Raw genomic sequence first — 26,956 nt, forward strand, 5'->3', positions numbered from 1 at the left:
CGTCGGCTCACTAATGGCCGGCATCACACTCATGACCAGCCTCGGCCAATAGTGAGCCTCGGCCACTACGTGAACTCACTCAGAGGCCCACCAAAAGTAGTCTCGTCACTTGATAAACTTAAGGTTGAACCGATGTAGTCAGTTGGACTATTTTAAAGGGATAGTTCACCCAAAAATAAAAATTCTGTCAGTATTTACTCGCCCTCATGTTGTTCCAACCCCGTAAGATGAAATCTGAGAGCTGGTTCACTCCTGCATACTAGTCCATAGGCTTCTTGAGGGATTGAAACTTGACGGCCTCGAAAAGTTATTAGACATCGTAAAAATAGTCCAAGTGACTTCAGTGGCTCAATCTTAAGTTTATCAAACGATGAGACCCCGTTTTTGTGCGAAAAAAAACAAACAAAAATAACGACTTTATTTCAACTATTCATTTACTTCTCTCTGGCCGATCTGTTGTTGTACTTCACACGATCACACACATGATCAGCGTCGGCCAATAGTGAGCCTACGTGTGATGTTTAACTGACTAGAGGCCCAAAGAGAAGGAAAGTAATAGTTGAAATAAAGTCGTAAATTTTGTTTTTTTTTGTGCACAAAAAGTGTTCTCGTCGCTTGATAAAGTTAAGATTGAGCCACTGAAGTCACTTAGACTATTTAAAAGGGATAGTTAACTTTGAAATTAATTTTTGGTATGTTTTATCTTACCTCAAGGGCATCCAAGATGTAGGTATCTTTATTTCCGCAGTATTTTCAATTTTGACATTTTTCAGTCAAACCGTTGTTGTCTGTCAGTCAAACACTGGAGGCAAAGGGGGTCCACCAAAAAGCATGCACAGAGAAGTCCAAATTAAACATGATTTAATGACTCGTAAATGTAAGTACACACTGATGGTCTAAGACATAAAACGCGTGTTTTTGTGAGAAAACGAACAGTATTTATATCGTTTTTACCTCTTGTAATCCAAGTGATCTGAATACGTTGTTCAATGTCCAACTGAACCGAACTGAATCAGTTCAATGTTGCGCCGGAAGTGATCGCTTGCGTGTGACGTCACTCAATTACACAGAGATTTCGGAAGTTTTACCTTTTACTAAACATATTTAGATATACCGAAATCGTCTTCCATTGCGGTTTCCCGTATATCTAAATATGTTTAGTGAAAGGTAAAACTTCCGAAATCTCTGTATAAACAAAGAATGATGTAGACGCGCAAGCGATCACTTCCAGCGCATGCACAGACCGAAACGCCCGTGCCGTCAGATCATTTTGTCATGGCTATGATTACAAGAGGTAAAAACGATATAAATAATGTTCGTTTTCTCACACAAACCGCTCGTTTCGTGTCTTAGGCCATCAATGTGTACTTACATTTACGAGTCATTAAATCATGTTTAATTTGGACTTCTCTGTGCATGCTTTTTGGTGGACCTACATCTTGGATGCCCTTGAGGTAAGCTAAAACATATCAAAAATTTATTTCAAAGTGAACTATCCCTTTAACGATGTCTTTAATAACTTTTCTGGGCCGTAAAGTCTCAATCCCTCAAGAAGCCTATGGACTAGTATGGAGGAGTGATCCAGCTCTCAGATTTCATCAATAATATCTTAATTTGTGTTCTGAAGATGAACGAATTTCATCAATAATATCTTAATTTGTGTTCTGAAGATGAACGAAGGTCTTACGGGGTAGGAACAACATGAGGGTGAATAATTAATTTTTGGGTGAACTAACCCTTTAAATAAAAATAACATTGATTGTGAGTTGAGTCTCTGGTGAAAAGTTTATGTGAGACTGTCTCCGATGTTCTTCACTATTTGTGTAGTGTATAGAAGGCAAGTCGTTATATATGTAGACTGTAGTGAGCAAGGGTGTTCACTAAGGTTTGGAAAAGAAAAGAAAAGAAAAGAAAATTTGAATGCTTTGGCCACCTCTTCTTTTGATTGACTTGGGATCCAGGGAATTTTGGTTTTATTAAAAACACATTCAGTCTCCAATTGACCCTCTTTCTGTGAGGTTTGCACACACAAACACACACACACTGCTGACGTTCTCATTAGCCTCTCTGTAAAGGGCTATCCATGGCATTCCCAAACCATTGCCTGAAGCATTCCCACACCATTCCCAATGGTCTTCCTCATTATTGCAGGGCAGAAACGAGGTTAACTTAAGCCAGCCAAAGTTCTGTCATGTCTGTAGTGATTGACAGGCCGTGAAGGGAGCTCAAACCAAGCTCCTCAGGAAAGACACTAGACTGACAGTGAGACGTATGATTTGGTTTGAGCATCATGTACAATTCACCTCTATATTTTTGTGTAGGCTACAAGTGTTTGTGAAGGAGAAAAAGAAACAGTAATTATGGGAAAATGTTCTTATTGTGTAAATGCATATCTGAGTTGACAAAATGATTTTGTGCTCTGTTGTAAACTAACATTTAGATATTCTATGTATGCATGACATGAATTGCTTTGAGTCACATCGATTTTTATATATATAGGCTATATACATAGATGCCTCATTAGTGTCGGTTTCAATGGGCTGCTATACGTAAGAAGTCCGCCATATTGGAGTGGTCAAATCCTATCTGTGACCATTCAAGACCTGGTTAAATGAGCTTCTGCAACCTAGTTATTCACATGTATGAATATCTGTATCATCAATAGACATCAGCAAATGATTTTCACAGCATTTCGCTTATGATTAATGTAAGAATTCTGTGTAACGATATTGCAGATTTTAGGATAGAAGTTATCCTCTATCTGTCTGGAATGTATACTGTAGCTCAGTGGTTTTTACAACCTTAGGCAGAAAATTCTATGAAAATGCATTGATGTGTTATGCTGCGTTCACGTGCTCTGGAAAGTAGGATATTTTTCCACTGGTGAACTGGTGTTTACCAGTGTGTTGCGTTCAAGTGCTTTTGTTGTCGTAATGTGGTGAAAAGAGGGAGATCCAGACCTATTATTCAGCTAAAACTATTTTAGATTGCTTAAGTCATCTAGAAAAGCAAGAAAATGATTTATCAAAACTCAAAAGGTGCTATATATTTTCTAGATCATGAATAGTATATATTTTTACCATTCACGACTCTTGCGGTGCTCTCCGCCATTTTTAAAATGGTTCAAAGGTTATCTCATCTCGGCAACTCGTCCATCAAAATATTCTACGAGTTGCCCAGTGGAAAATACCACATGAGGGGGTGTTCATGTGCATTTTCCACGTCGGCTTTTGATATTAACCATAATTAGCATAGCACATGAACGCAGCATAAGTGTGAGTGATGAACAGCTTCATGTCAACAGTTCCAAGATGGCGGAAGCTTCGAGTGGCCGAATGTGACATCTACAGTATGTATATATCTACGATGAACCTTCACTTCCTAGCAGAACACACACCTCATTCATGTGGGTATTCTCCAGCATGTTTATAATACTGGCAGAGAAACACAGAATCACTGGGATTACAGATGTTTATATTTAGTGTTTTATGTACATGAATATTGGCAGAGAAAATCTGTACATGTGACAAAGAGATGAGACACATTTACACACACCAGATTCACAAACTGAGATTATACACACACAAAATGACAGTGGGGAAACAACGTTGACTTTCATATAGATTTAAAACACATTTTTACCACTAATAATTGTTGTCAATAACAACAACAACAACAAAAAATACCAGTTAAAAAAATAAAACATTAAGAAGTATGAAATAATTTAAAAAAGTCTTCTAAACCATGTTTTAATACAGGGCAGGAGAGCGGAGAGAAGGAGCCATGGAGGTACCTCTGCGATGGCTGGCGTAATGAACCAACAAACAGAACGTAAGGCAGACGAATGGTGCATGCAGTGGCGAAAAGAGAACCGCAACTCCTCCAAACTCCTATTTCCATGGCATTGAGGATGCAGTACAGGGACTCTTTGCATTGCAACAGCGATGGCACCCCCTGAGAACAAACCTTCAGGTGCCTAAGGTCGATTGAGAGCGCCTGACTCGACTCGGTAATGTAAACATAAATACAGAGGTGGATATCTCACTCTACAGGCAGTTCAGTAACTGCGACACATGCAGCGTTAGCATTAGCATTGTGCGCAAGTAGTCAGTCTGCAAAACTCTCCTTAGTAGAATATCACTTCGAGTTAAATAAACTTCTTTTTTCTCATTATATATATAATATATTTACTTCTGTGCAGAGTCTGTGCTTCGGAGTCTCTTTTTTTAACAGTACTTCCTTGTTTTCACCAGTTTACTCTGGTACTTGACTGAGTGCCCGCTGTGTCCCACCACGTAAACGTCCAGGAGGTAGCTCTTTCCCGCCTCGAGGCCCGTTATGGTCTCCGTGGTGACGGCTTTCTGCAGGTTGGCGCTGTGGAAGTACTTGCAAAGCACTTTCTCGGATTTGCGACGGCTCTCCGGTCCGGCGCACTGGTTCTGCTCTCGGCGCCGATGCTCTTCGCCGTAACTTTCCGAAACCTCGCGTTTGTAGACGCAGTACTTGTTGCGCTCCTGCGTGCCAAGCCAAGCCACGGTGACGGACGAACAGGTACGCAACTTATCGAAAGCCTTGATACGGGTATCCTCGGGAAGCGCGGGGAAAGGTTGCTTGCCTCCGGCACGTGTGCTAGCCAGCACTTTCAAGGTGGAGGCGCCCTTGCGGGACCCCCGCAGACGGATCAGGTACTTGGCTTTGGGCTTTCCGCGGAGCTGGAACTGACGGACGCCCTCCACGTTCTGAGAGAGGACGAGCTTCCCATCGCGCCGCACCTGAACTTGCACCGCGTCCAGACAGGCATGCACAAAGAGCGTGACGCGCTGGTGAGACGAGACCGGCGCAAAACGAAGGAATTTGCTGCCTTTCCTCTTAATGAAGACGTCCGTTACTTTCCCGTCCTTGAGCTCCACCGTCTTCTGCTTGGCCTCTTCCTTGGTCCGGGCAAAAGTGCCCACGTACGCAGTGCTCATGTTGGTGCCCGTGTTGACGGTGAACACGTCAAAGTAAAATTGCGTGTCTGGCTTTAGGTCTGTCACGGTAAAAATATTCTTGTTGCCTATGCAGATTTTTTGTATGTCTGCCACTTTTGGCTTGGGGATGTAAGTGCGGCTCATCTTGTTGCTCAGAGCTCTGTTGGTGGTGAGGGAACGATCTTTATTGAAATCATTCTCAGATGGGATGAAACCAAAATGAGCAAAGTCAAAGGGGCTGAAGTCCCGGCCGGGTTTTGGCGCGACCATGAAGGCATCATCCAAGCTCATCTTGGCCTCTGCGGCACACAAGCTCTTGAAGTTGTGCTCCTTGTTAATAACCACACAGTACTGGATCGGCTGGCCCAGTACGGAGCCAGTAGGAGTGGGCTTCCAGGCTAGTGTGACAGTGGTGCGACCCAGCGCGGTAACATCAACCCTGGGGTCGTTAGGCAGTTCGGGGTATGGCTGGTCGGACTCAGGAGTTGTGGTCGAGTAAATCTTGAAGTTGCTGTCCTTTTCGGTGGAGATGATTTCCATCTGGTACAAGCCCGAAGGGGAGCTGGTGGAGATGAATGACTCGACATCATTTCCTTTGTAGTTAAATAGTTCGGTACCCTCATTGGCCGTGACCTGCTGTTGCTGCTGTTCCAGAGGTTCTGGCTCACCTGAGACGCACAAAGACACAAATATCCACAAAATTAGATCTTGGCAAACGAGAAATGGTGGGGAAATGAGTCTCCCCCACAGAACAAACCACAAGCATGGCCCATTTTGTTGGGGTGCTATTTGGAGATGCACATTTTGACTTGTTTAAACCACACACAAACACATATCAAACAAATGGATGTACACACTTAAGCTCTCTCGTCTTAACATCAATCACTGGGACATTTAACGTTAACTGCAACATAATGACGCATTTCCCTCACCACTCCAAATCCTCTCATCTAGTTGTTTACTTTCCACTTCCTCCCCACACCCCAATTATCACCACTGGAAAAAGAAGCAGCGATTTCCATCTTAACAGAAAGAGCATCGTCTAACGTGTTAACCCAGGTGAGGTCATTGGGAGCTACCTGATGTGACGGACAGTTAGCCCCTCGTCGGCTGGCGGCTGTGTTTTGTATCCAAACAACCATGCACATCAGAGGGTGACTTTCGCTTTACTTTCCTACACAGAGATGCCTTGTGGCCTAACTGTTGCTTGAGTTCCTTTCCAAGCCCTCTCCGTTCAGCTGGGCGAGAAAACATAATATTATGTTTGTCAACCAGAGAGCTAAATGAACACGAGGTACACTCAAAGTCCGGCTCCCAGTGGATATATTCCGCAAACATCGGAAAAGACTTGTGTATAAGTGTATATTTACAGTGACTGCTGTAATGTAAAAAATAAAACGCTTCCACGTCCTTGTTTGCATTTCATTTATAATGTAGTACATTGCACAGAAGTTGCTCTGTTGTAGACTAAACCGACTTCTCAATTATGTTTTGATGTCAACTTTGTCTCAGATGTATCTCCTGAAATTCCTTAGGGGAAAAAACTGAGAAAATTGTTGACATTCATCCAGCTCAAAGAGTTAAGCATGGTACTGGCAACGCCAAGGTCATGGGTTCGATTCCCAGTCAATGCAAGGACTAATAGGTATGTATTTACTTTGAATGCCATGTCAGTTGCTTTAGATCAAAGGATCAGTGTTTAGAGATGTGGATAACACAGTTCAAGGAATTCCCAAACTCTTGGGAAAAAATCTTTGAATCAAAAGGCCTATAAAGACCAAGGAAAACATACAGTTGGTCTCAAAAAGACAGACTGCCATTGCCATGATTTTATTTCTTCACTTCAAGTGTCCATTTCCTTTCTGTTTGATCTCATTTCTGTCTTGAATCATATTTTAAATGTTTTTTACAACACAGTCTCATCCCAAAAAGTCATATAACTGACGTCTTGGGGCGTATTTTGACCATACGTCAATATCCGCCTTTTTAGGGCCCCCTTAAACGTCGGTAGATGGCGATCCCGGGCCGTCATACAACTTACGCTTTACCTTTAACGTCAGTTAGGTGACGGGTTAGGTTTAGGTATGGGGTAGAGTTAGGATCCCATAACCTCATCTACCGACGTTTAAGGGGGCCCTAAAAAGGCGAATATTGACGTATGGTCAAAAGACGTCCCAAAACGTCAGTTATATGACGTCTTGGGATGAGACCGGGTTGGTTTTTTATTATGGTGTGTGTATGTGTATTTGATTTATTGCAACCGTGAATGGGTACACGAGTGAGGAAATGAGTCTGAAGGAGGATGTCATCGTCTGTGACCGATTTGTCTTTCAGGATTCTCCCAATCACAGCCAAGTCACGCCATCAGTTAAGCAAGACGATCATTACACGTGTTTTGAAAAAAAACAACAACTAAATCCTATGCTTAAAACCCAAAGGTACAGCAGTGAATGATGGGGGTGGGTCTCTGCTGTTCATCAGCCAGGACAACCAAACTGGGCCAGAGACCGCGAGGTAGAAGAAAACCCCGGGCCTGGGAGTCATTACTGCACAAAAAGTCAGAGATGATCAGAGAAGCTTGTCGTCTCACAGGGAGACACTTGTGTCTTTATGTGAGCTCACACATGGACATGTTCTGCACACACGCTTCTGACACAGTTTCGTTTCAGTCCTATACTGTACATTAGGTTTCACAGATGCAACGGCTACGCACATCTCCATGTGTCTGGAAAGAAATACAAGGGTGTTTTGTGGAACTTTATTGATTTATTTTTTTAAGATACTGTCCAGATGGAAAAAGAGAGATGTAAAGAGAGAAGAAACTAGAAAAGTACCAGGAGGGAGAGCAAAAGAGGTAGGAGTACAGCGGAGAGAGAGAGAACGAGAGTGCAAGCGAGAATCTTGCTTTGAAGAAATGCGCCGGTCACAACCTTTTTTTTCTTTCGAGTTGATGGGAACAGTGAGAGGAATCCTACGGCTGTGATTGAAAGCATGTATAGGTCGCATTACAGAGAAAAACAAAGAGAAATTATATTTTATATTAAGAAAATGAAGCCTAATTTTAGGATATTCTCAATTTGTTTATATCAACACGTTTTTGCTTTATTTTCACCATGCTTAAAGGATTAGTTCACTTTTGAAAAAAAATTTGCTGATAATTTACTCACCCCCATGTCATCCAAGATGTCCATGTCTTTCTTTCCTCAGTCGAAAAGAAATTTAGGTTTTTGATGAAAACATTCCAGGATTTTTCTCCATATAATGGATTGTTCAAGTATCAAAAGACGGTTAATAGCAGTTTCAGATGCAGCTTCAAATGTCTTTAAACGATATCAGACGATGAATAAGGGTCTTATCATGCGAAACGATCGCTTATTTCAAAACTGATTCCAAAAATGTAACTTTTCTAAGGACAAATGCCAGCCTTGCTCTATTCTGTGAGGCGCGTTTGCAACGTCACGTATTACGTAATTACGTTCAAAAGGTCACGGGCGACGTAGCCGAAAGTCAGTGTTTACAAGTTGAACGCATAGGTTGAACGTGCAAACTAACTCAAACACCGTTTACAAAAAAAGGAATTAAAAGGAAAAACAACAATGTCAGACGATTTTGATTCTGTACTTCCGGCTACGTCGCCCGTGACCTTTTGAACGTAATTACGTATTACGTGACGTTACAAACGCGCCTCAGAGAATATAGAAAGGCTGGCATTTGTCCTTAGAAAAGTTACATTTTTGGAAGTTTTGAAATAACCGATCGTTTCGCATGATAAGACCCTTATTCATCGTCTGATATCGTTTAAAGACATTTGAAGCTGCATCTGAAACAGTTATTAACCGTCTTTTGATACTTAAACCATCCGGTTCCCATTGAAGTCCATTATATGGAGAAAAATCCTGGAATGTTTTCATCAAAAACCTAAATTTCTTTTCGACTGAGGAAAGAAAGACATGGACATCTTGGATGACATGGGGGTGAGTAAATTATCAGCAAAAGTTTTTTTAAAAGTGAACTAATCCTTTAAGTAGTTCCTTTGAGTTTTTCCTATGGGGTTTCAATTTATAGGTAAAATAAAGCCTGTGATAAACATAACTTGATGATAGTTTAACATTTTGTTCTATAACATCCACAGCACACACTCACAACCCAAACTGTCTTATCTAGTTACGTATTAAAAACATACATTCGCAACTGCTTAAAAATTCACGTTTTCTCAATGTGAGTGTGATTTTTGTTGTAGAACATAACATATATAGTATAGTCAAGTTACGTTTACCAGGCAGCCTGGACACCATGAACCAAATTTTCCCCTGAGATAGGGAACCAATCACAGAACGGGGAGGGAGCGGCAAGACGATGACGACGTATGCGACACCGAAGCAGTTTGTTTATATCTATGGATCCATCTTGGCAGCGGATGCGAAGTTACCTTTTGATACAGCATTTGTGTACACATAGCGTAAAACTTAGAACTAAATAATAGCCCGGGCTTTTATTTTCCCAAATCGTTGAACTGCGCCGGCTTGTGTTTGAGACAGGCGTCTATGAGACGGCCTTTATAATTTAGTATTGAGATGTTGTTCATTGAGTCTCTAATCTCTAAAAATCTCTAAACTGCAGTCTTCCAACCTTTTACTATCGTGCCAATTGATTTGATTAATGTGCGTGAGGGAGACAGAGCAAGACAGCGCCCGTGTTTGAAGACGTGAGAGTGCGCGTGGGCGGCCGGGACTCTCTCTATCTCTCTCTCTCTCTCTGCCCGTTACGTCAAGTGCAGCAGTCATTCTATTCTACATCACTCACCGATCAAAATAGGCGTTGGCGCCAATTTTCTTTGGCGGCCGCCAAAAAGCGGACGATCTGACGGTTTTAGAAGATTAACATCCCGAAACTAAAAACAGACCTGGCCTCTATTTGAGATCGGCTTTTATTTACCCAAACCTGCAGCCACACCAGGCGTGTAAAAGAGACAGGCGTCTATTTGGGACTCGACTATTATTTGAAGTTTTACGTTAAATCTCCTAAATCTCTGACCCATCGTCTTTTTCCTCATCTAATTTTCTGTCGCTGGTATCATTGACTCGATTGGCTATGAGCTATACAGGCGCATTTGATAGACATTCGCACCCAATAATACGGCTCCGGGCATTCGTAAACTACGCCTCAAATACGAGAAAATGAACATGTGGTTTCCAGACCACGTTTCACTCTCAATCACTCTCAAAAATCATAAATCATAAAACCCCATGTGCTTACTCATAGTGAAAGCAAAGCAAAAACGTTTATAGGTGATGATATAGAGGTAGGGATAGCTTCAGGTTTGGAGTATTGGGAATGCCGATGGTAGGGGCGTTTCAAAAGTTGTGCAATGCAACAACACAAACTAACCCCTTACAGAGGAAGACCCCACACCTTAACAGGGAGTGTTCAAGACCAATTCAGAAGACCTTTCGACACGCCCTCTACCTTTCCTCTGACCTGCAGATACCCACACTTGAAAATATAGTGTATACTTGAAAATAAAGTATATACTTGAAAATATTATACAGTATTGTTAATATAATATGCCTCTGCTGATCCTGCAGCCCCCCGACCGCCCACACCCCCCACACAGATTTTTCTATTCTTTTATTCTTGCTTTCCAGTGAGTCGGCAGATGCAGTCCATTAGCACATCAGGTGCGGTCACGCAGGGCCAGAATTCACACGCAGAAGAGTACACTAACAGGACTAATGATTGACCACGCTGGAAAACACTGACCCACACTGGACACGCTCCACAGTACTTCACAGAAAACACATATTTACCTGAGAAAAACTTTCCAAGAGGGCATCTATAGGACACTCATTTTGACTTTTTCTTTGGTTAAATCTGGAAACTTGCAAACACTAATACCCTGTTCCAAAGCCTGTTCCTGTCTATTCCCTACATAGGAAGCATCTTACTCGTAATAGTGCTCCTCAAATGAGCCATACAGGACACTCAACTCAAGTATATTTTAGACATTTCCCTTATCCTCATCCAGTGTTGTAGTGCTCAAGACTTGGACTCGGTCTCGAGACCATATTTTAATGGTCTTGGTCTTGTCATGGACTCGGAATTGACTCGTACTTGAACATTTTTTTTTTTTAGGACTCGGAATTATTCCCGAGTCCACTCGAGTTCAATTCAAATTATTTTTCATGATTATTAATGTATGTTAATAAAATATTTCTTTAAATTGATTGACACGCCCAGTGATTGGTGATTTTCTAGTGCGCAACTGCGCATGACAAATTGTAATAAAATTACTTTTAACACCACCTACTATGTGGCCTTTTTACCCTAAACTGATCATATTTTTTAGTAAATTGAGTAAAAAAAAAAAAAAGGATTTCTCTAAGTAAATTAAAGTAAATTAGGTAATCAACCCTCACTGGTCTCGGTCTCGACTCGGACTCGACCGTCTCTGGTCTCGGACTCGACTCGGACTCGACTCTCTATGGACTCGGTCTTGACTCGGACTCGAGTGAGGTGGTCTTGACTACAACACTGTCCTCATCTTTTGTCACGGTGCATTGTGGGATACCTTTCTTTGTAAATACTTAGGACAGCCTTAACACTGGGAGATTAAAAAGCTGCCAGTGGGAGTAGGTTTCGGGAACAGAGCCAGGATATTTCCTATCACTGCACTTGGTAGTATATATATTAGTTGAAAGGAATTTCTAATCTTCTATGTTTGAAATGATTCCTAATTTAGGAATGACTTCTTTCCTAATCAGGTTCAATCCTATGGAGATAAATGAAGAGAGGTACCACTGCCTACTTTAATCCTTAAGCTGTATGGGAGACGTCCACAGATCTAAGGCCAGTTTTTCTAATAATAGTCTAGAACGTTTACATGGAAAACAAGTCTTAAATTACTGCAGAGTTGCAACATCGATTGGGAGATTTAATTCGGATACCTGATCCTTCTCCACTGCGGTCCTCTGGGAGCTCCTGCAACGTCAACCTCCACTCAAGAGGAGCATCGCAAGGTGTCACCGTCACCAGCAGAGGAGTGTTGTCTTCCTCCACCACGAAATAATACCTGCAAAAGCGAGGAAAGTTAGCATGCACTCCAACAAGGACGACAACTACACGACAACATGGGAATTATGCAGGAAATTAAACATGACTCGTTGTGTGGTGTAGCAGATGTGCTCTTTGTTTGGACTAAATCGGTTTTGACGGCCGTGTGAAAAATAGCCATCTGTATGCATTTATATTTTCAGGATTTAGGTGCGATTTTAGCATAAAATGAGGCAATAATGCTTTCTATATCAGAGCTTGAAAAAAACAACAACTCCCCAAGTACAAGACTTCCATTTCAGCAAGGTTATTCATAATGGTGTTGCTGATTTAGCCCGTCTGATTGCAGTCATGTTTCGTCTTTAAAAGTACTTGAGATATATTAAAACCCGTCCCAAGACACAATGTCCTGAAATTAGAACTAGCTGGCCTTTCAGAGACCGCTACCGAATTAGGACCATATTCCCCAAACACAACTTTGCTACACTGGCTTTGCTGCCTCAACACATTTCCACTATCTTTGTTAGCGTTTTTAGAATTAGTGCCACTGAATTAGTGTGCTTTTGACAATGCATTGCACATGTGAGATGTCTTATAGAAAGCACACCGGACACAATTCAGCTGTTAACTATTTATAATGCCATTTCCGGAGTGGAATACTAGCCTCCCAGATAGCAAACTGACATTGAATCAACGTGGAAATATGACATCGAAACAACGTTGATCTGACATTGTTTTGCTCATCGAATTAACGTTGAACCAACGTCAGACGCGTCATTCTTTCAAAACTAACGGAAAATCAACTTGAAATCAACGCGTTGTTTCAACGTTATGAAAGCAAACCAATTTTCGATTTCATTTAGCTTTGAAGAATGCCGCGTCTGACGTTGGTTCAACGTTAATTCAATGAGCAAATCAACGTTGTTTCAATGTCATGAGAGACGTCGTTTCCACGTTGACTCGATGTCAGTTTGCTGTCTGGGCTACTACTTAGCGCAGAGTACTACCTACCCTTTTCCTTTTCTTTTTCAAAATATGTTAAACAGAAAGCATCACACAATTATAAACATTTCAATTAAAATGAGTTTTATGAAGGGTATCCATTTCACCTTCATGGCTGTTCGTATTTTACATTTTGGCGAATTGGTGCGAACAATTTGTCCGATATCATGCATTCGTTTGGTGGACCAACATATGTTTCCATACATCGTACATATTGGTACGAAAATTGGTACGATATCTTTGGAAATAATTACGTTTTCTCATTAGATTGGGTTGGTCCCTTAAACATTTAACAGGGTTCCCACACCTTGGTTAGCTTCAAATTCAACAACGTGACATCATGACTTTTGCGTAAACATACACGCCACTTTCGAGTCAAGTGGCGTGTTACCTCTACGCATTTTGAGCTATCCGCGTTTATGTCTACGCCATTAACGTCCGAGTGATTCCACGTGTCTGTACACGCCGGCAAATGTCCGCGCGAAACGAAGCAAAATGTAGATCTACATCTGGGGAGCGATCTCTTTTTTTGTCCTAGGATGGTAAGGGAACAGTCATAAATGCCATTAACCCCAGTGACGGGTAGGTTTAGGGACGGGGTTGAGGTAAGTCATATATTTATATATACAGTAATAACGTTAAGTCTACGGCGTTTATAAACACGCTGAAAAGCGATTATGCGTCTTGATAGCACTCCAAAAATGGAAATACGAATTGGCGTGTCATACACACGCTACTTCATGAGATCAGTCTGGACTTTTCAAGGACTTTTCAGGTCCAATACTCTCAAATTCAAGAACTTAATGTGTTGTCCAATAACAAACGTTGGGATACCATCGTGGTAGTTTTGTGCGCACAAAGTACCTCACGCAGGAAAAACAACATAACGCGTAAATGTGCGTAACTAACGTAAATGAAGAAAGCTAGCGTGCATAGGCGAAATAACACATTAGCGGACCGGAGGGAATAATTGCAAAAAATAAATTCAAGCACTTTCAAGGCCATTTATCAATATATGCTTATTTTCAAAAACTTTCCAGGGCCTTGAATTGTTTGTTTTTTTTCAGATTCACAAACTTTCAACGATTTCAAGGACCCATGTTCAGATTCTCTGTGAGCACCTTACAACTCCATGTTCTGCAATATAATTATGATAGATGTGTGGTAGACTTCAATGTAATCAGCTAAACTTGAGAACACAGCAATTCATTAGCAGGACACGACATTGGCAGAATCACTGGTATGGACATCAAATGGAAAACTGGGAGATTTGTTATTACTATAAAGCGTTTTAAATTGCGAACAGCTCAGCATACGGCCATCTGTAGTATGTTCGTTCTGATTAATTCATCCAGGATCCTCAGCAGAAATAACCCTGTAGCCTTTTGCTAAGACCTCGCATGTGGTACAGTTTGATAGACGTGGTGAACATGGTTGATATTCGTCCATTTGAGTCCACCTGCTACTCAATACACAGTACTCACACACACACAGCATCTAATTCATAATGCATGTCTTGCCCTCATCTAATGCACTGTGGCTATAATAGATGCCATATTTCTTCTTCCCACACATGAAGACATATCCATTATGCACATGATCATACAAAACCCTCCCGTCCAAGGGTGTGAAGGATGAAAACATTCCAGGATTTTCTCCATATAATGGACTTTATTGGGAACCAAACGGTTCAAGGTCCAAATGAGAGTTTCAGTGCAAACTGCAAACTGTTCAAAAGGCTTTAAATGATTCCAGGCCATGAAAAAGGGTCTTATCTAGTGAAATGATCGCTCGTTTAATAAATAAATAAATAAAAAAAATTAAGTTTTATAAGCTCAAATGCTCGTCTTGCTCTGTTCTGTGATGCGCGTTCGTGACTCTCCTGTTCGAACTCGTTCATCAAAATGAATGAATCTTTTTTCGAGTCATGACTTGAAGGGTCCTAGATTAGACCCTTATTCATCGTCTGGAACCGTTTAAAGCCATTTGAAGCTGCACCGAAACTCTCATTTGGACCTTGAACCGTTTGGACCCCATTGAAGTCCATTATATGGAGAAAATCTTGGAATGTTTTCATCAAAAACCTTTAATTTCTTTTCGACTGAAGAAAGAAAGACATGGACATCTTGGATGACATGGGGGTGAGGAAATGATCAGCAAAAGCTTTTTTAAAAGTGAACTACTCCTTTAAGGTCAATGATTGTGTTAATCTATCTATTAAACTTGTCTGTTTCATATGTATGATGTATGATGATGATCCCACCTTTTCGGTGTATCCCTGAACAGGTATCCACTGATCTCGGCCCCATCTGGCATGACAGAAGAGTCATGAAACAGAGCTTTATCCCTGATCTGCATCTGAAAGAGGCCTTCATCACGCGTGGGCAGCTTCTGTCCCATCACACCCAAGACCAGCAACACCACACCATAACATCCACACATCCACGCCATCCTAAAGAGAGAGAGAGAGAGAGAGAGATTGAACAAGAGAATGGGATTTCATGACCAGATTTCTTTCCTTTTTTTAAACCAAGAAGCAATTAAAATTTTCCGAGATTATAAATGTAAGAATAAATATACCACATGTCCACAGTCCATGTAATAAATGGACTCTGCTTATAATAAATCACTCTGCAGTTGACTGTCGACTCAGCTGTCAATAATATTTTTATCGACAATTGACTGTGAAAAAAAAAAGAAGTGATTCCAACAATATTGACGATTTCGTAATAGCTTTGGTGTGACTTCACCATTCTCATAGAATTAAAACACTTATTACAACTTTATGATTATGGTTATAGTCATTCTTGGTGTGACCTCCAGCCACGTCACATGATTTGCGCCTCGGGGGAGGGGCATACTAGAGATCATTTGATTGGACAAAAATCTGTGTAGTGCAGGATGAGTCATCAATATTATTGCTCTGTTTTCTTAAAAAAAAATTAAATATGCTGAAATGTAATCTGTAATTTTGTATTTTAGGAGTGCACTGATGATCATGTAGATGACTGCAAAGCTAACACACTTTTTAAAACCACATTTTAATTCACGTAGTCTGTAAAATCTATACAGTGCATCTGTGATGGAGGAGACTGGACAGTTTAACCATCGGTAGCCTATTTAAAAACTCTAATGGAGGACATTATTAAGTCGTTTTATGATGGGGTTTTTTCTTCTAAAGGAACATCAGATTCATCTTAACATTGGTTAAATGACTGGATAGCACCATCAACTACAGCAGATTTGGGATGAAGAATTCAAATGAATGTCTTTACTGACCACCTTTGAAGTTCTGGTGCTTTTTAAACCCACAGCTGGGTAAAAGACGGGTGTGCAGTGGTTGATACTGCACGCAAACAACATCCAGGCACTCGGAGACACTCACAGACGCATACATCTGCTGTGTGTGTGCTCAGTGAAAATAGACACACACACACACATACACGCTCCCTCACTAATCACTGTTTGAATGCCAGTGTCCGAGCTCACGGTACGAAATATCCATGTCTGGTTGGTGTTAAACACCTGCTGATAACTATTCCCAGATTCTCTCTCTCAGCGATCTGCTGCATCTGTCCAGCCTAATTTTCTTTTCATTTACGCTTGTAGACAAGACTTTTGAAGAGATATAAAACTATATACATACATTTTTGTTTTTTCAAAGCATCATACAGCAGTCCTCAGTGTCACATGATCCTTTAGAAATCACTCTAATATGATGATTTGATGCTCAAGAGACATTTCTGATTATTATCGATGTTGAAAACAGTCGTGCTGCTTCATATTTTTGTGGGAACAGTGATTTTTCAGAATTCTTTGATGAATAGAAAGTTCAAAAGAACAGCATTTATTTGAAATAAAAATCTTTTGTGACATTAAAAAAAATATTTTCTCTCACTTTTTATCAATGTAATGCATCCTTGCTGAATAAAAGTACGGAAGCCCTGACGTAGAAAAACCGTGATGTAGAAAAAAAAAATCTAGCATTTCGAGATTAAAGTCGAAATGTTTCGAGATTAAAGTCGAAATGTTTCGATATTAAAGTCGAAATGTTTCGATATTAAAGTCGAAATGTTTCGAGATTAAAGTCGATATGTTTCGATATTAAAGTCGAAATGTTTCGATATTAAAGTCGATATGTTTCGAGATTAAAGTCGAAATGTTTCGAGATTAAAGTCGAAATGTTTCGAGATTAAAGTCAATATGTTTCGAGATTAAAGTCGAAATGTTTTGAGATTAAAGTCGATATGTTTCGAGATTAAAGTCGATATGTTTCGAGATTAAAGTCGATATGTTTCGAGATTAAAGTCGATATGTTTCGAGATTAAAGTCGATATGTTTCGAGATTAAAGTCGAAATGTTTCGATATTAAAGTCGAAATGTTTCGAGATTAAAGTTGAAATGTTTCGAGACTAAAGTCAAAATGTTTCGATATTAAAGTCGAAATGTTTCAATATTAAAGTCGATATGTTTAGAGATTAAAGTCGATATGTTTCGATATTAAAGTCGATATGTTTCGAGATTAAAGTCGATATGTTTCGAGATTAAAGTCGATATGTTTCGAGATTAAAGTCGAAATGTTTCGAGATTAAAGTCGAAATGTTTCGATATTAAAGTCGATATGTTTCGAGATTAAAGTCGATATGTTTCGAGATTAAAGTCGATATGTTTCGAGATTAAAGTCGAAATGTTTCGAGATTAAAGTCGAAATGTTTCGAGATTAAAGTCAAAATGTTTCGATATTAAAGTCGATATGTTTCGAGATTAAAGTCGATATGTTTCGAGATTAAAGTCGAAATGTTTCGAGATTAAAGTCGAAATGTTTCGATATTAAAGTCGATATGTTTCGAGATTAAAGTCGATATGTTTCGAGATTAAAGTCGATATGTTTCGAGATTAAAGTCGATATGTTTCGAGATTAAAGTCGATATGTTTCGAGATTAAAGTCGAAATGTTTCGAGATTAAAGTCAAAATGTTTCGAGATTAAAGTCAAAATGTTTCGAGATTAAAGTCAAAATGTTTCGAGATTAAAGTCAAAATGTTTCGATATTAAAGTCGAAATGTTTCGATATTAAAGTCGATATGTTTCGAGATTAAAGTGTTTTCCGGGTTGGTCTATAGGCTAAAGTCTATTACGGCACAGTATATTTTATAACGTCCTATAATGGAAGCCTAATGCTGGTAGATTGGCACCTGTTGAATTTCCTTTTGTTGAAACAAAACACACACATAAACACACACAGTGTGAAACACTTGCTATGCACCATTATGAATGCCTGTGTGTGTGGCAATGTGAGACAAAGGCAAGCACACACGCAGCTTCTACGGAAGACTGTATTCTCGTGGCTTTAATCGCAAAACATTTCGTCTTTAATCTCGAAACATTTTGACTTTAATCTTGAAACATATTGACTTTAATCTCAAAACATTTCAGCTTTAATCTCGAAACATTTTGACTTGAATCTCGAAACATATCGACTTTAATCTCGGAACATTTTGACTTCAATCTCGAAATATTTCGACTTTATTGTTTCGACTTTAATCTCGAAATATTTCGACTTTAATCTTGAAATATTTTGACTCTAATCTCGAAATGTTTCGACTTTAATCTCGAAATATTTTGACTTTAATCTCGAAATGTTTCGACTTTAATCTCTAAATATTTCTACTTTAATCTCAAAATGTTTCGACTTTAATCTCGAAATTTTTTTACTTTAATCTCAAAATATTTCGACTTTAATCTCGAAATATTTCGACTTTAATCTCTAAATGTTTCGACTTTAATTTCGAAATGTCTCGACTTTAATCTCGAAATATTTCGACTTTAATCTTGAAATGTTTCGACTTTAATCTCTAAATATTTCTACTTTAATTTCGAAATATTTCGACTTTAATCTCTAAATATTTCTACTTTAATCTCGAAATGTTCGACTTTAATCTCAAAATATTTCGACTTTAATCTCGAAATATTTCGACTTTAATCTCTAAATGTTTCGACTTTAATCTCGAAATGTCTCGACTTTAATCTCGAAATATTTCGACTTTAATCTTGAAATGTTTCGACTTTAATCTCTAAATATTTCTACTTTAATTTCGAAATATTTCGACTTTAATCTCTAAATATTTCTACTTTAATCTCGAAATGTTCGACTTTAATCTCGAAATGTTCGACTTTAATCTCGAAATATTTTGACTTTAATCTTGAAATTTTTCGACTTTAATCTCGAAATGTTTCGACTTTAATCCTGAAATGTTTCGACTTCAATCTTGAAATGTTTCGACTTTAATCTCGAAATGTTTCGACTTTAATCTCGAAATATTTCTACTTTAATCTCTAAATATTTCGACTTTAATCTCGAAATGCTAGATTTAAAAAAAAAAATTTTTTTTACAGATTTTTATATCTTGTTTTACCGTTGTGGTTCAGGGCTTCCGTATAAAAGTATTCATTTCTGGACGAAAAAACAACAACAGAGTATACATCAGTAATAAGAATAGCTCAGACACACAAGTAGAGCGTAACTAGGTTAGGTGGGTAAAAGCGCACACATCTAGGCTAAACTGGACTAAGTTTCTGCATGCTGTGCTGAAGTAAACTGTGCTGGGTGAGCTAGGAAGAGCTGAACTTGGTTCAACTGTGATTGGCTGAGTCTGGCTGTCTAGGCTGGATTTGCCTTTGGCCGGATCACATGATATCCTCTTTCTATTGATTTGGTGCCATTGATTGGAGGTGAAGGCCCCTGATATAATCAGGCTAATGATGGCAGATTAGAGTGATACTCCAGTGTCATTAACAGCAAATGAGTGCTTGTCCTCTTAATGACCTCTCCAGGAATCCCGCCCCTCCTGCTGCTTTTCTTGACCTCTTTCACTCCCAGTCTCAGATAGTACTGTCTTTCTCTTCCACCACTTTCATCCATTGTTTTTTTCTTAACGTGCCTTCCGCTTGCCTTTTCTTTTCTTTACACTTGGGCTTTTCACTTTGGTCAATCACAAAACTGCATTTGCACACAAAGCACTGCTTTTATCATGCATTACATTTCCTCTTTTCTATCTCTCACAATAAGAGTCCAGCTTTCTCTTGGGCTGTGATTGTGTAATAGGATATTCTCACACAGAAAAGAGATGCTCTGTCTTAAAGGCTCATCTAAATATTTATATGGGGATTATGCTGGATAATTTATAAGACACATTTGGTGTCTGACATCTTGGTTCATTGGGTTGTGGTGTGTACCAGTAGATTGGTTGTAAAAGTACTAGGAGTGTGTGAAATTTGGTATGCTCATCTCACAGTTATGAACTGTTGATAATGATACACAAGAATATCTTCTACTCCACATCACTGATATAACATAACATCTGCTCTTAGAAATCCAAAGGCTTGCAGAAAATAAGTTTGTATTCATTGAAGAACTTTGAAATGATTCAGGAAAACAAATGAGCAAAAAGCTCTTGTATGACACCGGATATCATGATATGCGAGTAGGAATCATCCTGTTATATCTCTTTGGATGTGGATGTAGAACATGGCCTTGGATTCCAGTATATAGCCAAGAAGAAACACAGGAACATGGGTTTCCGATTTGCCAGGTTTGGATGCAGTCGTGTTTCCCAGAGCAGAAAGGGTTTTCTTTCGAAAATAAAACTTCAAAACAAAGCCCCATCTGGAACAAATAAAAGCTAATGTTTAATTACAGCTGAGGAGAATGTCTGATCGTAATTTGGGGAAGGATAATTTGAAGGCAGAGTCGGCCGCAATCGTGTCAACTTTGTTTTGCTGCTTTTTTATTTTTTTTTCTACATTCATTTGTTTTTACCAAACTTTTTTTGTGTGACAGGAACGGGTTTCTTCGGGTCCTGGATCACTTATGGACCGCGTACAAATCTGAGATGTGTGATGAATCGGACCTTGAAGTGGTTTCGGGAGAGAGTGTGTTGTGGGAAGGCCGTGGAGTCAAGTTCATGACGTTAAACGGCTTAAACCCTTTGAACAGAACGAGCTGTAATGTTTGAATTATCATACTAAAACGCTCCTAATCACTTCACATGCAAGTCAAAGACAACAAATTTAAATGTAATGCCGCTATTTAAACAGTTTACTCTTTAACTCTTGAGTAATTTACCTCGTTTTAACTTCCCTGATTATCGGCCTATGATCTCAGAGGGTCATTAAAGATAATTCTGCATTATTATAAGAATCTCGTGTCAGGTGTTTCAGAAACATCTGGCGGCAAAACACAATTTCCTATCGTTATAATGATCTCTCTGGAGACAGAAATGTCATTCTCTTCAAAATATGTGTATTCAAATCAGATAAAACGACCATTCGTCAAGAGGCTTTATGCAGCAGCAGCAAAGTTGGACTGATTGATCAACAATTAGGAGCAGATAATTCGTTAAATGGTTCAATCACTGATTAATTGCCTCAAGGAAGTGTTCACAAGCAATTCACCAAGGTAAGACGGGGACTAACAGGCTCAGCCGGGGTAACAACACACACACACACAGATGAGTAGCACATGTACGATGCTACTGACAGGGTGAAAACACACATCGCACCAGCGCAGCTACCACCTGTCAATCAAACTGTAACGGTCCGGGCCACGAACATCATTATCGCACTAACCTGTGTGGGGCTGTCACTTCTTTCACACTTGCTTTTTAAACATGCATGACTGCACACACACACACATGCTGCTTCCATACAGCCTCTCCTCCCTATAGATGTGAACTTTCTCCACCATCGCCTTCGTTTCCACCGAGATAAGGGAAACATTTCAGATTCTGTTTCAACAGAGACACGACACCCTGAAACTGGAGAATTGGTGAGTTTCCCTCAGCTTCTGTCAGCGCTTCCCGAAACCTCTGAACAGACATTTACTGTGAGGTTCGTCCCCTGGGCTCCTCTCGGAGAAGGGGGAAATAAACCAACCTCAACAGACGAAAACAATGGGGACAATGTTGGATTTTGTACGGCAGATCTATTCTAACAATCCCGGTATCCTGCAGCACGAATAAGACTTTTTTTTTTTGGTTTAGATCACTCATATGATATTCACAAACCCTTATATAGGGGACAGCCATTTGTAGTGGTGTCTGAAACCATAGTGCAGTGTTTCCTAACCCTACCAACAGTAAACGTTTCGGATGTCTCCCTTATCTGACTCCCTTGTCTTTTCTAATGAGCTGATGAGTTGTTTCAGGTGAGTTTGATTAAATGTACACTACTGGTGTGCCTCCAGGACCAGGGTTGGGAAACACTGCCCTTGTCGACTGCTCACATTTGGCCCCAAAATACAATGGATGCACTGAGCATCGCGTCCACAGCGCTTCCGGTGCACTCAGTGTCCGAATACACTCACTCGTTTGCGTACACTAGTGGTTTTCAGTCCTGGTCTTTGCACATTTTGTATCTCTTATTTGTCTTACCTGGTTCAGACCTTCAGAACCTCATGAACTGAACTGAATGTGTTGGAAAAACAGAGACATGCATCTGCAAAGCAGTGTGTCCCCAAAGACCAGGACTGAAAACCACTAGTATAGGGAATAGTGAATGAGGGTATGGGGGGGATTTCAGATACACCCACAGCCAAGTGTGTTGGTTGGATTTAAACCCTGCAAGATATAGACCCCTTTTCAGTTGGTAAACATGGTGACGTTTTTTTGTGGGCGGAGCTTAGGTGGAGGCAGAACGATCCCTCTGGCGCTAGTTAGCAAGTAGGCTTATTGTTAGCTTGTTTTTTAACAATGACTGGAGAAAACCCGATATTATCTTAACTTATAAGGTCACTCAGTGTCCAGGACCACGATTGTTATTTCCAAAAGTTATTTTTAACGGACAGAACCAGATTGGCCTTTTCAAATGTATCCACTTTGGATAGCGTTTTTCAAACGATACGTTTTTGTTGACTTAAAACGCTGTCTCAGTGTGAACAGAAGGCCAAAACGAAGAGAAAAATATACGTTTTCAAACGAAATATACGTTTTCAAACGAAAACGTATTAGTGTGGACATGGCCTTAATGTGTAAGGTCATTCAGTGTCTAGGGCCGCGATTGTTATTTCCAAAAGTTATTTTTGACGGACGGAACCAGATTGGCCGACCTGTAGCCGTCTACACGCTCACTCAATGCATGGACGATCTGACAGGATTAACGTACGTTACCTCGGTTGAGTGGCCTGACTTCTACACCTACCTCATAGAGAAACCGATCGTAAAGAGAAACTGAGGCATATAAATCTTTAGATGCCTATATGGTCCTGTACAAGACTTGTGTGTACGATCCGCAGTTCTGCCGAGACGACGACAATGTAAAGAGTGACATTACGGTGCGATTTTAATGATGTGAATATTTTCTAGAAATAAAAATTCCAAGTAGAGCATATTCATTTTTCATCAATTCTTGCACCAAACAACACAACAAGATGACATTTAATAATAGTAACACTAATCTAAGCTCATTATGTAGCCGAATCTGTGCTGGTTTGTATTGGCCGCCTCCAGTTTTCACTTTGTTCCAGCTAGCGCCGTGACGTAACTGTGACGTCGGCACAAAAGGAGTAGGATTTGACAAACACAGCAGTGTCAGTGTGTCTCAATTCCCTAATTTTGTGGTACTTGGTTTGTGTTGATAAGGGAACGCAACATGACATCATGACTTTTGCATAAACATACACGCCACTTTCGAGTCAAGTGGCGTGTTATCTCTACGCATTTTGAGCTATCCACGTGTATGTCTACGCCATTAACGTCCGAGTGATTCCGCGTGTCTGTACACGTCGTCAAATGTCCGCGCGAAACGAAGCAAAATGTAGATCTACATCTGGGGAGCGATCTTTTTTTTTGTCCTAGGATGGTAAGGGAACAGTCATGAATGCCATTAACCCCAGTGACGGGTAGGTTTAGGGACGGGGTTGAGGTAAGTCATATATTTATATATACAGTAATAACGTTAAGTCAACGGCGTTCATAAACACGCTGAAAAGCGATTATGCGCCTTGATAGCACGCCAAAAATGGAAATACGAATTGGCGTGTCATACAGACGCTACTTCATGAGATCAGTCTGGGGAATGACTGTGCAAGTGAACAGCCACTATGTTTTTCTCACCTTAGAAATGAGACTTTAAAGCTGAGGTGCTTGACATGTTCTTCGACTGTACTTTTATGCCAACCCTGAGCTGCGCTGGTGCTCTTGGACAGTCAAATGGCACAGTGACTAATTGTTAGAGGCCGGTTTTGAGAGCTGAGGTCCAGCACTCCACGGTGGACGCTTGGCTGTCCGCTGCTTGTTTACTTGGGCAAGGACCCAGAACAGCGTTTGTTGAGTCAAATCTTTGAAGATACGTGTGCGTTTGGGGAAGAGTGTGTGTCTCTAAACGATTGGGAGATCATTAATAAAGTCAAAGCCACTCAAGAATGTCCAGACTGGGATGTCCCGTTTACATTAGTTTTTATCTCAGGATTCCCAATTCGTCCAGCATTCGGGAATGTCCATCGGCAGCTGAGCCACTTTCTCAAACAGACCATTGAATGGGAAGGCCCCTGACTGATGCTCACTTCATAGCTGAAGTTGAGGTCTCATAGATATTCACAGACTCAAGGGACAATTTTTCCATTTTCACATTGAAAGAAGTGCACAAACAGGCATGCTGGGAAATAAAGAAGCCACTAGCGTTTATTTATCATCTACCTACCGAGAACCAAAATGACGAACGTTGTTTCGCTGAGGGGACGCGCTGAATGAACCGTCTGAAGCTTTAGGAACAAACAGATATGGAAATGAAAGAGCAGGGGGTCCGAAAAAGTTCGAAAAGCTGCGATTAAATCCCTGGTTGTCCTCAACAGGACATGACACACAGTCACGTCCGACCCCACAAAGACCAGCGTGAGGACGACTGTATCTCCGCATCGGACTGTCACTCCGTCGGACACACAAATGGCCATTGCAACAGTGGCGGAATTCTTTCACGGCCAGAGTTTTCATATGCAAATCAGGGTTTAGATACGCTATGCAACACAGACCTTCCCGTTCTTAGACTTTTGTTCCTGTTTCATTCTTTCCGAGAGAGGATGGGAGGCAGTGCAGCTTGGCCTCGCCACTAAATACAGTTATTCAAATTCCCTCATTCTGAGTCTGCCTTTCATTACGTCTCCCGGCCCAGAGAAAAGTATCACTCTCACCAGGAACCACATCAGGTAGCCAGCAATCCACTTCATAGTTGTTTGTGTCTGATAGGAGACTAATCCTTGAAATCCCATCGGAGAGATTAATCAAATCCACACAGTTTACTATTCAAATTCAAGAAGAAAAGGATGCAAATGGGACCGATACGGAAGCTGATGTGAAATTGAAATGTCATACAAGTTCTCATCTTTTTATTTTTATACAACAATTATTTATGCAATGTTTATAGGCTTACATGCATGTGTACTTTTAAAGTTAATTTGATACACGGCTAAAATGTGATTAAAATAGAGCAAAACTTAATTATGATGTAATTTGTGAGATTTTGATTTATGTTGTGTCAGGCTATCATCAGCTCTGCATGCATTTAAAATAAATATCCCTAAGGTGTATTCGCATGCCACAAATTGTCCCCTGAACAATGGGAAGAACATCTTGAAACTTAAATGTAGCGCTCCAGTCTAAAACATTCACTTTCTCTAATCTAACCTTGATAAAAAATAAACCTGATGTAATAATTACTTAAACCGAAAATAAATGCATGACTTGTGTTAATAAGTTGTTCCTGTCAAGCCATTCGCACAGTTCATTCGTGCATCAGCAGTGCAGATTTGAGGCGAAAAGTCGCATCGTGCAGGTGCTTTTAAGCGTTAAGGTTTGGATAAGTTCCTAACAAGCAGATATATTTAAGAAAAACTCCCAATATGCCTTCCCTTCAGCGGAGACAGGAGCATTTAACACTATGAAAGAGGCTGAATAACAGACGCACAATTGAGAGGGCGAGGACGAGTTGTGATGAATTGCGTCTGGCGGGTGGGAGCGCATGGGAACTGCGTCTCCAACACAATGTCCAAAAACTCCCATCCCAAAGAGCACCTCTGATATCCAGACGAACATTAAAAGAGCCTGCGAGCTGGGGCTTGATGCAGAGTTGTTTGAAAGCGTTCACTTCCAGGAGTTCGCAGACCGCAAAAGCCCCGTCGCTCGTGTTCTGGCAGGAGGTTCAAAGAGCGCGGGGAGTCCCGCTCCGCTTCCCCGTGACTGCACAAGTGTTTCAACTCTTTCATGAGCATTTGGGAAAAATGCAAAAGGCAGGTAGCCTACATCTGAGCAAAAATAGTGCAAATGATCCTTGGGGATTTTAAACGCAACTTCTCCTCGATATGCACGGGGAACTAAACCCTAAACAGTCAAGAAAACATCTCAATTTGATGTGAAGTTCCTTACCTTGTTCTTTTGGGTAAAATCACTCCAAGTGTCTTGATAGCAAGGCTGTCTGTGATGTCTTCCAGCAGCGCTATAAACTTGTGTGAGGAGGAGTTTTTTGGTGGGAGAAAGAGTGTAAAGTTGATGCTGCTAGATTCCTGCAGCGGAGTTTCTCTCGTCCCGAAGTTAGTCTCTTGTCCTGGTGGGTATCCTGAGCTGTTCTCCTGCTGTTCTCCTCTGTAGAGACTGGGAGTGAAGTGAGAGTCGGACTGCTGTGAAGTGTCTCTCTCTGAAGACCAGCCCACTCATCTGACACACACAGCGCACAAACACACACATACACTGTCCTACACGAGTCAACAGTCAACAAACTTCAGTGGCGTGCGTTACCAATCTTATGAATGCATTGTATTAAAAGGTAGCTATATTTGAAATCCACTTTACATAATGATTAAGAATATGAAAACATATTTAAAGTACAAACATTGAGAATGCAAAATAACTTCATTCTAAAAAATGCTGGGTTGTTTCAACCCAAATT

General features: G+C 40.4%; 1 protein-coding gene across 1 annotated transcript; it reads right to left on the reverse strand.

Moving 5' to 3' along the window:
- Nucleotides 1–3,453: 3,453 nt before the first annotated feature.
- ndnf (neuron-derived neurotrophic factor) lies at nt 3,454–26,684 on the reverse strand. The gene is made up of 4 exons (XM_039651353.2): nt 26,437–26,684; nt 15,286–15,474; nt 11,915–12,039; nt 3,454–5,638 (listed from the first exon to the last, which is right to left on the reverse strand). The coding sequence occupies exons 2-4, from the start codon at nt 15,471–15,473 to the stop codon at nt 4,227–4,229; spliced, it is 1,725 nt and encodes a 574-aa protein (XP_039507287.2). The 5' UTR covers nt 15,474; nt 26,437–26,684; the 3' UTR covers nt 3,454–4,226.
- Nucleotides 26,685–26,956: the final 272 nt, after the last annotated feature.

This window comes from Pimephales promelas, chromosome 20, assembly GCF_988280905.1.
Source record: "Pimephales promelas chromosome 20, fPimPro1.hap1.1, whole genome shotgun sequence".
Classification (NCBI taxonomy): Eukaryota; Metazoa; Chordata; class Actinopteri; order Cypriniformes; family Leuciscidae; genus Pimephales; species Pimephales promelas.

Bases quoted from the DNA above. Each gene is read 5' to 3' on its own strand.
- ndnf (XM_039651353.2), bottom strand. From the start codon at position 15,473: ATGGCGTGGATGTGTGGATGTTATGGTGTGGTGTTGCTGGTCTTGGGT. The intron at 12,040-15,285 runs GTGGGATCATCA...TCGCTTTTGCAG, and splicing joins TTCAGGGATACACCGAAAAG to GTATTATTTCGTGGTGGAGG. The intron at 5,639-11,914 runs GTATCCGAATTA...TGTGCGTCTCAG, and splicing joins CCGCAGTGGAGAAGGATCAG to GTGAGCCAGAACCTCTGGAA.